The sequence below is a fragment of the Leptonotus elevatus genome, chromosome 3, assembly GCF_054856555.1.
Source record: "Leptonotus elevatus isolate MCC_2025b chromosome 3, RoL_Lele_1.0, whole genome shotgun sequence".
Classification (NCBI taxonomy): Eukaryota; Metazoa; Chordata; class Actinopteri; order Syngnathiformes; family Syngnathidae; genus Leptonotus; species Leptonotus elevatus.
Window position 1 is genome coordinate 24835777 of NC_141241.1, and position 12720 is coordinate 24848496.

The 12720-nt window shown below is 38.0% G+C and overlaps 2 protein-coding genes and 1 non-coding gene across 4 annotated transcripts; all 3 read left to right on the plus strand.

Moving 5' to 3' along the window:
- The first annotated feature begins 1272 nt into the window (after positions 1-1272).
- lin7c (lin-7 homolog C (C. elegans)) lies at positions 1273-6707 on the plus strand. 2 transcript variants are annotated; one of them, XM_086072023.1, is made up of 5 exons: positions 1273-1483; positions 3281-3399; positions 3824-3895; positions 3963-4172; positions 4294-6707. In XM_086072023.1, exons 1-5 carry the CDS (start codon positions 1447-1449, stop codon positions 4459-4461), a joined length of 606 nt encoding a protein of 201 aa, XP_085928149.1. In that variant the 5' UTR covers positions 1273-1446; the 3' UTR covers positions 4462-6707. The 2 variants fall into 2 exon arrangements, with proteins under 2 accessions (XP_085928149.1, XP_085928148.1); XM_086072022.1 differs by lacking the exon at positions 1273-1483 and adding an exon at positions 1513-1592.
- A 1015-nt stretch (positions 6708-7722) lies between these two features.
- On the plus strand, positions 7723-9675 carry LOC147177516 (large ribosomal subunit protein P2-like). Its single transcript, XM_086071271.1, has 5 exons — positions 7723-7819; positions 8320-8443; positions 8534-8582; positions 9265-9360; positions 9557-9675. Exons 2-5 carry the CDS (start codon positions 8321-8323, stop codon positions 9637-9639), a joined length of 351 nt encoding a protein of 116 aa, XP_085927397.1. The 5' UTR covers positions 7723-7819; position 8320; the 3' UTR covers positions 9640-9675.
- Positions 9676-10884: 1209 nt separating this feature from the next.
- On the plus strand, positions 10885-10956 carry trnaw-cca (transfer RNA tryptophan (anticodon CCA)). Its single transcript has one exon. It is a non-coding gene; the product is annotated as a tRNA-Trp (tRNA).
- The last annotated feature ends 1764 nt before the right edge of the window (positions 10957-12720 follow it).

A 12720-nucleotide genomic window follows, 5' to 3' on the forward strand; every position in this document is an offset into this window, starting at 1 on the left:
ACTTGAAGGGGATACCATCCATCCCAGTCTTGAGCACAGATCACATTATATTGATCAATCCATGATGTTGTTGTGGCAGCTGGCCAATAGAGGGCACTAAGGAGCCGCCCTGGCCCCACCACTCAAGAAGAACGTCGGGGGAAATAAATAAAATATCTTGAAATACAGATTATGTACATATATTTATAGATGAGTAAGATAAATATGAACATAGTAATGATGAAAGTAGTTTTGTTCAAGATTCCTACGCCTAAAACTAAATGGGCCATGAAGGACTTGGGCGAATGAATCAGTGGCATGGGAACCAGTGGTTGGCTGTGCTGGATGGAAATATCCAAAGTTCCTGTGAATGAGGTATGAAGAATTGTCCTGCTCTGCAGCAGAACTCCTCAGAGTGATGTTGAAAAGGGTTTCAAGATTTTCGTCTCATTTAACCTCTGCAATTTACATACTAAAGGTAAGTTTGCTAACATTGTTTCCTAACTTACCGCGCTGTTTCCGGTTGCTTGCGCTTCTGCCCTTGTGCCCCTCGGTTGCGCGTTCACGTCGATGGGTGCGAGTGTGTAGTGTATGGGGAGATATGTGTCTCAAAAATATCCACACATATAAATTTGTGATTTTCACATGTGTTTTTGAGATTCACAAATACATCCGTGATTTTCACATGTTTTTCAGATACACAAACGTTTTCGCGATTTTTACGGGTTTTTCAGATCCACAACCATATTCGTCATTTTCACATGTGTTTTTCAGATCCACAAACATTTTCTTGATTTTCCCATGTGTTTTTCAGATCCACAAATATGTCCCCGATTTTCACATGTTTTTTAAAATTTTGTGTGTGAATTTTCCATGACTTCTGCTTGCAATTTGTCGAAAGGGCGCTTGGGGATCGTCGCGCACGCGCATTTATTTTTGAGACAAACATCACGCTGTTTTGAGATATTCACACACACAAGCTCTCAGATATTTGCGTTCTGTGTCTGTATTTTAATGTCGGTCACGATGGTAGTAGGCTACTTGGAGTATTGTTATAAGTGGTGATCATCAGTGTAAAATAGTTTGAGAACTACTGATACTGTACTTTTGCAACCGAGGATTGGGGCGTTCATAAAGTGGTAATTCACATTTAGTAGGTAAAGAGGTATTAAAAGTTCATCAATTAATCCTAATATTATCTGAACTGCAAAATAAACATAGTTATTGTCACTTACTCTGTTGTATCCTTTATTATTAAATTAGATTTTTGGAATAGCAACTCTTTTTTCCCGTGCCATCTGAACGCACCATGACACAGGCCACTAGCCTAGCCTGCTAATTTAGCTAATCTGATTTATCGTCTCGGTTGAGAGCACGTAACGTCAGCAAGGATTACTCATTTTAGTTTCCCAGAGCTGCAATTCAACGTAATATCCGCGTGACATCAAACAGCGTCTCGGTAGGAAAATGGCGTCACTTGGGGAGCCCGTACGTCTGGAGAGAGGTAAAGTTAATTGGCTAGCTAGTGTAGCTTCGAAATGTGTCGATGGCAACATCTCACCGAAAACTAGCGTTAGCCCAGTGCACACGCTATCGCTTAAAACCACGTCGAGGTAGACATTATAGTACTGTACTTCGCAGTAGGTGTAATGTCAGCAATTCATTCTATCTGTTTTGGTAGCCGATAATGTTGCTTCAGTTTTAATATAAATACCGTCCGTCATTTTACATAGTATCGTAGCTAATTAGCGAACGTCGGGTAAATGCCGGCTCCGTTTATGTGTAATGACAAGTTTTTACATGCATGCTGCTGCGGTAATATAATAACAAAAATGATGGTTAGGTGGTGTTGGAAATCATTTCCTTGATTTCTGCGTGTTCAAATAAATTCAAAGTTGAAATCTGTGAACAAGTTTGCCAGCTTTATTTCAGATTCTGAAAGTCACCTGTAGTACTGCTCAATCATCGCAGCTCACCCACAGATGTGTTCTTTACAAAGTTCATGCGTGCATATATACATATGGTTCCCTCCCCCTCATTTGACCATTCGGCCCTTTCTCAGCATGTGATATTTCCTGTCACCCCAATTCTACACACCCCTCTCTTATCTCTTCCTTCGGGATGTGGGCCACACTGGGCCCCCCTCTCCCTCTACCAGGCCCCCCTTTTGATCTTGTCCTGTCAGCAGAGTGAGATACAATCTGGCCAACTCCTATTGAGTTCTTCCAGTCCTTAACAAACATGAGGTATACAATTGGCTTCCTAGATAAACTATTGACCTCGGGAGAGCTGGCTCCAGAGATTCCTGCATACCTGCTGTGTGGATTCCGACACCTCACTTCCTTAGGGGGAAAACAGACCACATTCTACCACAGTTATATTCATCTAACTAAAATCAAAAAACACTTTGAAGAATATATATGTAAAACAGAAAACAATATTAATAATTGTATCAGTGGATTCCAACATGGAGACTGTAAGATCCCTGTGGCTTTCTAGCCATGAAAAACCGACATTAGCCGTTGTTAGCAGTGCCTGTAGTGCAATCGCAAAAGCTGCTCCATACGTTATCATTTGAAAGATATTTGATACAATTCAGCCAAAGCAAAAGCATATTAAATTCGCTTAGGGGAAAAGCAAAAAAACTAATGAGTACAGTAATTAATATTTTGATAGGCATTTCGTTTTCTGTTTGTCTGATTTTTTTATGGTTTGGGGAGTAATTCTATTTTTGGGTTGTAGTTTGTTTGTTTTTTAAATGCTTTTTGGTATATTTTTCCCTTTTATGTTCCGCCCCCCTTTTTTATTTTACATTTGTTTGAATTTGTATTTGGAATATATTCTTTCCTGAGATTAGAGCGCATCCAAAGTTATGTATGCATTTCTTTAGTGAGAGCTCGTAATCAAACATGATCTTACGAAAGTGTATTGCAGTCACTTTGAGGCGCTGCCGCCATCTATTCTTTGTTTTTTGTTGTATTTTATTGGGGGGGCGGGGGCCCTATTTTTACACAGTTTTCCCCCTGAAGTACGAATTATAGTATTCTGGAAAACAGAAAAAATTTACTCAGGAAAATAGGAGAAATTATTATGATAAACCAAAAATAATAGTCAGAAATATATATGGGGGGAAAATCACTCTGATAAACAAACAATTAAAAAAAACTAACACAAATAAATTACTCAGGAAAACAAGGGTTTTTCTTCCTTCTTCTTCAAAGAAATGCAACTTCCATACTGTGGGACTTAGTTTTCTCAAAGCCTTTTTTTTTTATGGGTAATGTGCTTTGTTTGTTGATAGATATTAACCGTGCCATTGAACTGCTTGACAAGCTCCAAAGGACAGGGGAGGTTCCTCCTCAGAAGCTGCAGGCCCTGCAGCGGGTCTTACAGAGTGAATTCTGCAATGCTGTCAGAGAAGTAAGAGACACTTGCACTGTGATGGTTTTGAATAATTCAGTTGTTTGGGTTTAGTTTGCCTTGTTCCTCCTCGTGTTGATTACAGTGGAACCACCTCCGTCGAACATAATCTGTTTCGTGTCACTAATTAAAGTGAACAAATATTAATTAGTTCTCGGCTCAAACTGTTGCCATCATAAAACCTTTATTAATCATACAGGCAATGTTTTAAGTCGCTTTGTACAGTGTAAATATTAATTGAAGGCACCTCACAAAATGTGTCTTGTGTGACATCGCGCATGATGATGATTTGGAGTTTTGTTTATACACTTTAGTCATATTTTCCCAGAAACTTTTTGTTTGAACACCAACTTTTGTCATTTTTCATTGGAGGGTCCACTATATGTAGTGCAGGTTTTGACTTTTGGCTGATTTGTCTCCACAGGTTTATGAGCATGTGTACGAGACAGTGGACATTAACAGCAGTCCTGAAGTCAGAGCAAATGCTACAGCAAAGGTACAATCATACGGTCACTGTGTTACAATATATTTCAAGTATTAAAAAGGACACTTTAATTGTATAGGCGACCGTGGCAGCTTTTGCAGCAAGTGAGGGACACTCGCACCCACGTGTGGTGGAACTTCCCAAAACAGAAGAAGGCCTGGGCTTCAACATAATGGGCGGAAAGGAGCAAAACTCTCCAATTTACATCTCACGGATCATCCCAGGAGGCATCGCCGACCGACACGGTGGCTTGAAGAGAGGTGATCAGCTTCTCTCTGTCAACGGCGTGGTGAGTTCTCTTTTTAAAAGTCTCCTTCCTTTTTCTCAGCTTTGCCATTCATTTTGTCACATTTGTTGCAATAGAACAACTGTTAGTGCAGTCAGACTTGTGATATGTTGTGCCCCTACAGAGTGTGGAAGGTGAGCACCACGAGAAAGCTGTGGAACTACTTAAAGCAGCTCAGGGCACTGTGAAGCTGGTAGTGAGGTACACCCCCAAAGTCCTCGAAGAGATGGAGTCGCGTTTTGAGAAAATGAGGTCGGCAAAGCGTCGGCAGCAGAACAACTATCCCCAGTAGGGTTGTGTCATGTCGACGCCAGTTCTTATGGCTCTCCTCCTTCAGCCTTCAGGCCATCTGTTCTGCTCTCTTTCTTATATCCCAACTCAAAAACATTCTAACCGACACACTCAGAAAGTTTTAAGTTAATCCACACTAAAGTATATATGTTGGTCTTAGTTTCTGCCCTTTTCAGCAGCGTTTAAACATGTTTGTGTTCTGGACAACCACAGCCATGGCATCGGCGCACATTGCCACTCGCCAGCCATCTCCGTAATTGGGGCAACAGATTCAGGCTTTTATTTTCTATTACAATGGTCATGTAATTGAAAACCTGCCTGGATAGAATCACATCCATTCAAAATGTCTGACTTTGTCTTTCGATAAGGTTTTAGAAACATTTTGTTCCCACCAGGTGAGTTGTCAAGTGTTAGAGCTACTCGTGGTGCAAAAGCGGTGGAAACACTTATAGGCCTCATCATTGAACGTTTTGCTATTTTGGAGACAGCGTGTTCATTTAGGAAAGTTTTTGCTTCAGCTCACAATTGTCAGCATAGCTAACTCACATGTGCATTATTTTGGGAATTGGCCGTTTGAATGGTACTTACTAGTACAAAACTCCTTTAACGAGGAATGTTTGCGACTTCACTGGGTGTGTTTTTTCCTCTTTTGTTTCCACTGATAGTTCGTTATAGTTCTTAAAATATAAATGTGCAAACTGAAAGAAGCAGATATTTATCAGTAAAGACTAGGAAAAGGTTTTATAGCGTGGATTAGCAGTCTTGAGGTTTGGTGTGCCATGCTGCAACAAACTCCTCAAAAGTTTATTTTCAAGCATAAACAATTTGACTTTGATCATGCAACAAATATGATAACACACTGCAACGTCTTCAGAATATTAACATATTTATTTACACTTATTTATTATCACACAGTACTATAAGGAGCTTAGCTTCACAACACAAAGTTCCACAGAGAATTCTTCATGGTTTTGACCTTTCGTGTTTTCGCCATCCAATGAATAATCCATGTCTGTAATACACTCGTGTACAAATGCAACATCTGTAGTTTTTGTATAATTCTCAGATAATTCCTCCATGACCTGTCATGTTAGCAACTATTGATTGTTTCCATAAAGAAGTCTTCGTGCTACCATGATTACTTACAGTAGTGTACCCTTTTAACCAAACAGCTGTTTTCTTATTTACGAGTGGAATACCAAACACAAGCTAATTATTCCGAAGCACTGCCTTGTTTTTCCAGTGAAGAAAAATGATTGTAACAAGTCGGATGATGTTACTTGTTATTTTGATTTCCCCATGTAGTGCAAATAACCATGGCGCTTATTTGGAAATCGGTTCAAATAAATACAAAAGTCTGACTGGCGGCTACACAAAATCAAAATGTACACACAAATCTATGCAAAGTATTTTTTAAAATAGGGGATATTGTCCTCGATTGCTGCAAAACAGTTTGTAGAATGTCAATCTAGAATGTGTCCACGGCTGTGCAAAGTTGAATATGAATAATTCATTCAACAGGCACAATGAAATATATTTGAGTAACAAAACTTTTTGAGAATTTCAGGGGCTTCACCTCTACAATTTTTTTTTAAGCTCCAGTCTCCTTGTTCTGTTTTGGTGGCACACCATTCCATGTACATATTATAGTTGGTAGAATATTGAAATAGTTAAGCTTGTATGTTTTTATCCCACAGCAGAAGCATGTTAAATTTCCTGCTCACGTGCATTTTAACACACTGAATGTCACTGACTGCCATCTGACGTCGTTGAAAAATGTTGTGAGTCAACTCAACTCTAGCCATTTTGCGGAATCTTCCTATTGGGACAGTCAAGAGTATTTTTTATAATGGCTTTCTTTTGATATTTTTCTCAATTTTTGTAAGTGTTTTTGCTAAGAAAAAAAAATCTTGGGGCAATGTGAGTGTGTCTGTGTTGAGTACGTAGCAAGGCTGTATTCGGACAGCAAATTGGATGTCAGTACTTGCAGACAAACTGGCCTACGCCAACGCTCCCTTCTGAATCTCAACTGGTCTTTGTGCGCTCTCAAATTCCAAAAGCAAACTTGCAACATAGGGGAAGCTTTTGATAATGTTTTGAAATATTTTAGTTGTGCTTGTTAAGGTTATTTACTATACCTTTAGATTGTGTAATGGTTGTGTTCTTTTTATTTACTATGTTGTGTTCATGTGGAATGTAAACTGTAGTAATAAAAGTGAAAGCTAAATAAATGACTGATTTAATTGAGATTTTTCCATTCGATTTTCTCACAATCCCGGTTGTTTGACACTTCTTTTGAACTGTCATGACAAGTGTTATTTAACGCTAAAATCAAGAGCCACATACATTTTTGCACAGCAGAGACCTGCAACATTTCATGTGCGTATGTTGATTTATTTGGAAGACTGCAAGTAAATGAGAAAGCATTATTAAAGCCACATTATTAGTGATAGGATATTTCTGTGTGTTAACGTTTTAATTACCAGTTTACTAAGTGGGTAATTAAAATCAAATTTAGAATTCACTCCCACTCCGACCACTTCCTCGCCCCCATTTTGAAGGAAATAATTGCATCTTACCATGCCACCTGTGCTTTTTATGTTTATCATCCCAGGATGACCAGTCAGGTAAGCTATAATTAAAAATAGGAATGCTATTCAACTTATTTGTATAATTGACAAATATGTGTTATGTGAACTCAAAAGCCATAGCTTTTTTTAATATTTAATTTTATTTCTTAAAATAAAAAAATCCATAAAGGACAGAAGAAAGAAAGAAAGTACAAAATAATGAACAAATATGAACCTAACTTTCCGACGCCATCTATCAAATACTTCCCAGCTCAAATGAAAATCAGAAACATAAAGAAGACGCCTACTTTGTATAAACTTTTTTACATTCCTATTTAAATGCATTTTCTAATTTTTTAAATTGTATTTTATTTTCATTGTATACTGGTTCCTCATAGAATTGTGTACTGTGCTATAACAAAAGCCTTAATTTTTGTATATATTTGTCTTTGATCCAGATGTGTAAGTTTGAAACAGTTGTTCAATATTGATTTAAAAAAGAAAAAACGAACAAAAAAAGGTAAGCTACTACCCAAGCTGCCAACCCTTCACTATTCCAGGTAAAACTGTCTAGACCTACCACAGGATATATTTAATTCAATTAAAAATCAACACACCCTTACATAGATGGATCATACACATGGTAAGATAATACAGCAGGTGGCGCTTGACCTGTTGCTAAACAAAACGAAGAAGAAATGAGTGCGCATCCGTTTTGGTTGTCTGACGTCACTTCCTTTCCGTTTGTGCTAACCTACCAGTGGACACGCGTTCGCCTTTTTTGCTCAAGTGAGTGGCCTTTTAAAGACATTTTATTGCTTTTATAAGTGGTCAAATGAACCACGCGGTACAGTTAATAAGCGGTTAAGAAAAGACAGGATGATTACAACGAGTTTTGATTAAGTGAATGTTTAAAACTTGTTCAGGGCGGTACGGAAGAGAACCGCCACATGGTAGCCCACTGCTAGAAACATGCATCGCCTGTGAGAGTGACAAATTTCGATAAGTTATCCAGTTTGTGAGTGATGGGAAAATTGTCGACTGCACGAATATTTAAGTAGGTAGTCAAGGAGGTAAACTAAATATTGGTTTGGCTTTACTACGTTGTGGGAAATTCCTAACATCGTCGGTTGCCATTAACTTAGCATTCAAACAACCTCCCGAAAGAGCTTGACAGCCAATCACTATTTTAAAGCTCGTTCCTGTGATTAAAACCTCAAGCATAAATAAGAGTACTTAAAAGCCTAGTTACATTACATGTTAAAGTGACCCTAAAATGTGTTTTACAGAATGCGTTACGTTGCTGCTTACCTGCTTTCTGCCCTTGGTGGCAATGAAAATCCAGATGCTAAACACATCAAGAAGATCCTGGAAAGTGTCGGCATTGAGGCTGATGATACCCGTTTGGAAAAGGTACCTGTTTGGGTGCTTAAGAATTCCCTTTGTATTTATGCTACATGTTTTTACTTGAGTGGCACTCACGAATGTCATTGACTTTGACAGGTCCTCTCTCAGCTCAAAGGCAAGAAAGTGAATGATGTGATTGCTGCAGGTGAGTGTCAATATTTCATGTCATTGTGGCATTTCGAAACTTGTAAAATATACATCGATAGCGGGAAAAACATTGTGATATACAAACCCAATTCCAATGAAGTTGAGATGTTCTGTTAAACATAAATAAAAGCACAATACAATAATTTGCTAACTATGTTCAACATATATTTAATTTAACACATTACAAAGACAATATATTTAATATTCAAACTTATTTACTTTGTTTTAGCAAATAATCATTAACTTGGAATTTTATGGCTGCAACACATTCCCAAAAAGCTGGGGCAGGTGGCAAAAAAAGACTGAGAAAGTTAAGAAACGCTCAGCAAACACCTGTTTAGAACATCTTACAGGTGAACAGGCTAATTGGGAGCAGGTGGGTGCCATGATCGATGTAAAAGGAGCTTCCCTGAATTGCTCAGTCATTCACAAGCAAAGATGCGGCGAGGTTCACCTCTTTGCGGATGCTGATTCAACCATTTGAATCGTCCAAAAACGTCCCCCAGACACTCTCTAACAGCTGTGATGTTACAACAGTGATTTTTTTGTTTTTTGTTCCACCTTCAACTAAAGGTGTTTTGACTGTTTGTTTGTTTTTTTTGCCTACTTCTCTACCTCTGCAAAAGTCACCCCCATCCTCAGTTTTAACAGATGGTGCAATTATTGTCTTGTCTCTTCAGGTGTGGGCAAACTGGCCAGCATGCCAGCGGGCGGTGCTGTAGCAGTCGCCACCTCTGCAGTTGCTAGTTCAGGAGCCGCCGCTGCCCCTGCTGCAGGTGAGCGTCAAAGATTGCCACCTCGTGTGGCTCTTGACACTAAGAGCTTTGGCTCTGTCATTTCATGTTCGCTATCTACCCAGTTCACTTAAGTTTTAGGTGGCTCGCGTAATCACAGCAAAAATCAAAATGTAGTTTCTAAAATTATAACCTAAAATACATTTGAGAAGACTCACCAAATTGTTTGCCTTTTCAGCTGAAGAAAAGAAGAAGAAGGAAGAGAAGAAGGAAGAGTCTGAAGAATCCGATGACGACATGGGATTCGGTCTTTTTGACTAAGCACTCTGTATGGAATAAAAAAAATGTTTTCAAAAATCCTCTTGTTTTTATTCTGTTGTATATAAATTGCATCACAAAAAGATGCCTGTGTCAAAATTGTGGGTTAAAATTATAATAGTGTTCCCTAGTTTTCCGCTGGGTTTAGGTTCCAAAAAAATACCCGCAATAAATAAACTCCACAAAGTAGTTAGCTTTGTTTTACATTTATTATATATGTTTTAGGGCTCTAAAATCCCTTAACACACAGTTTTTACGCTTTTCTCATCGAGGCATTTACATTTACTCACATTTCTCTCGTTTTAAACATTCTCAATGTTCAAAGCTTCAAAAATGGATACAAAATAGCACCCCAAAAAAATCTGCGATGCTGCGAGAAGTGAACTGCGTTATAGCAAGGGAACACTACTGTAAGTGTGCAAACTACAGACAGTGAAACTACGCTGCAGGGTAGTTAAGAATCTTAGGGCAATTTAATTGTTTGGGAGCACAATTTAACGGTTCATTCTTTAATTATTTTGTGGTCATAATTGTGGGATAAATAATGTTTCTATTTCTACCCAAAATAAAGTATTTTACCAGTGCGGTCATAATCAAGGTCTTGGGTCTGAACCTTGGATCAAGCCCAATTCTGGGCTTCTTCTGAAATGTGTTTATGGTCAATGTGTGCGTCCTTATTGGCTGACGACCATGTACCCTACCAAACTAATCTGCTGGCATAGGCTCCAGCATGCCCACGACCCTACTGTAAGAGGAATAGATATGGATAGAATACATGTATTGTATTGTAAATATTCAAGAAAAATGTCACAGGAGGCAGGAAGTTCAAGGTCCTTTTCACTTGTGAAAATCTCCAGCTAATTAAAAAAGATTTGATCTTTTTCATTTTCGTGACATGATAGTGCTATTTATAGTAGTATTACATCCTTGGGATAATTTAAGTATCTGATTGCGTAAAACATGTTTGGAGATTCATAATGACTTCATTAAGTATATGTTACACTTCTGTCCAGAAGGTGGTAGTAAGACATCCTTGAATTTTTAAAGTAGTGCGGCAAACATTAATTTCAAGAGTCTATATTTGGAACTAAACGCGACAGATCAAAAGCCATCAGGGTTTTATTTCGGGGTGTTGGTTCACTTCCTGAAAATTACTGACGTGTCTTCAAATAAACCATTGACGTCTACACAGCCAACAGCCAAGTTCACTTTTGGCCGTTTAAAAAAAAAGAGGGTGAGTATAAGCTAGACTCTGTGGCGCAACGGTAGCGCGTCTGACTCCAGATCAGAAGGTTGCGTGTTCAAATCACGTCAGGGTCAATGATATTTTGTAGGTTAAATTTGCAGAACAGCTTGCTGAAGAACAGAAATATGTCAATTAAGCTCAAACATATGACCTGTAGTCTAAAATGCCACACTACTTTTCCTGTAGATTTTTGTGAAAGTAAATACTGTATTTAGTTATGTGTCCTATTTCTGGCATTTGTGAGACCATGAATATGTAAAGTCCTGATTTGTGATTGGCTAAGAAAACCACTTTTTCTTCTTGGCTGTACAAAGTTTCTCAATATTCTTGTCAGCTATTTAGGCCCCATGATAGCACATCCAGGGAAGTTTCAAATTCCTAAAATATCTTAAACTAACTAAGATGATCAGGGTCAAAGAAGTCAGGGTCAGGAGTTACTGGATTTGGGGTGGCAGTAAGACAAAAACCCATTGGTAGTAAACGTGCAACTGATAATTTGTGAGTTTACGCTGGAAATGTTGGGGGTGTTCTTTTTTCTCCAATTTATTTTATTTATTTAGCACAATTTAAAAACAGTGCAAGGAGAGAATGAAGCCGAAATGGCTTATTAAAGATTCTACTCCATACTCAAAGGGTCATATCAAATTTGAACAAAAAAGATTCTAGATAGACAATGAAATCTATCTAAACAAAAGAACAAAATAAATTGAATTAAGGAAAGAAAGAACAGAGAATAAGATTTACAGTAACATTTACAGTAAAAGATTTAAGAAATGTAAAAATGTAACTTCAATAAAAAAAAAAACAGTATAAGAGGAAACATTAGCACTAAGGTGGGTGGAGAAAGACAAGTTAAAAGTTTATATGTTCGGATTCAGCAACTGTATTAAAACGCTTACGATCATTCCATTCAAAAAATATTTTATATGAAGATCTTCAATCAGCCACTAGTTCCAAATCAAGGAGTGCACGTAAAATTTGGAGGACTTCCTGTAACTTGTAGGGGTGAAAGGAGAATGAGAGTGTGGGTACATTGGCTAAGGGGGCTTTGGAGAAAAGGCAGGTAGAAATGGATATTAGTCCATTAGAGAGTGTTGTATGGTGCAAAATCATTCAAATGTAACAGGAAAGATGGAGACAGAGAAAGAAAAGGAAGACATTTGTATAGGATTTAAAAGAATATTAAAGTTAATTGTGTATAGATAGTGGGCAGAGAAAATATTAAGCAATGCTGACAAGGGTAAAATTGGATAATTGTGGATTCAATAACACTATAGGAAAACACGAAACAGGCTTATGTGAGGAGTGCCAGGAAGAGGAGTCGGTGGAACATCATGCTAATACGGTGTGGAAGATATGGGCCTGAGAGAAAGCTAAAGAAGGAGACATTAAGGAAAACGGGGGTGACAGAAGGAGGTGGTAATTATGGTGACTCTCAAGTGCAGGAAATTCTCTCATATATATATATTAGGGGTGTTTAAAAAAATATTTTCGGCGATATATCGCAATATCGATTCAATATGCGGCCAAATCCATTTTTATACATCAATTTTGATGGAAATATTCAACAAAACATCTTACTTGAGGTTAGCTTTTAAACCAAGAGTGCCATCTAGAGGAGTAAAAAAATATCACAGGTGCTTCATAAAGCTTCATTTGTCTGTCTGTCTGTCTGTCTAATTAGCTGTTTAGCTAGCTAGCTAGCCTGCCCATTTAAACCAAGAGTGCCATCGAGAGGAGTCAAACAATATCAATATAAGTGTTACATTAAGTATTTTCAAAACATTTTGGGGGGGAAAATCGCAATTATCGACTTATAGATTCATATCGTGATTAAT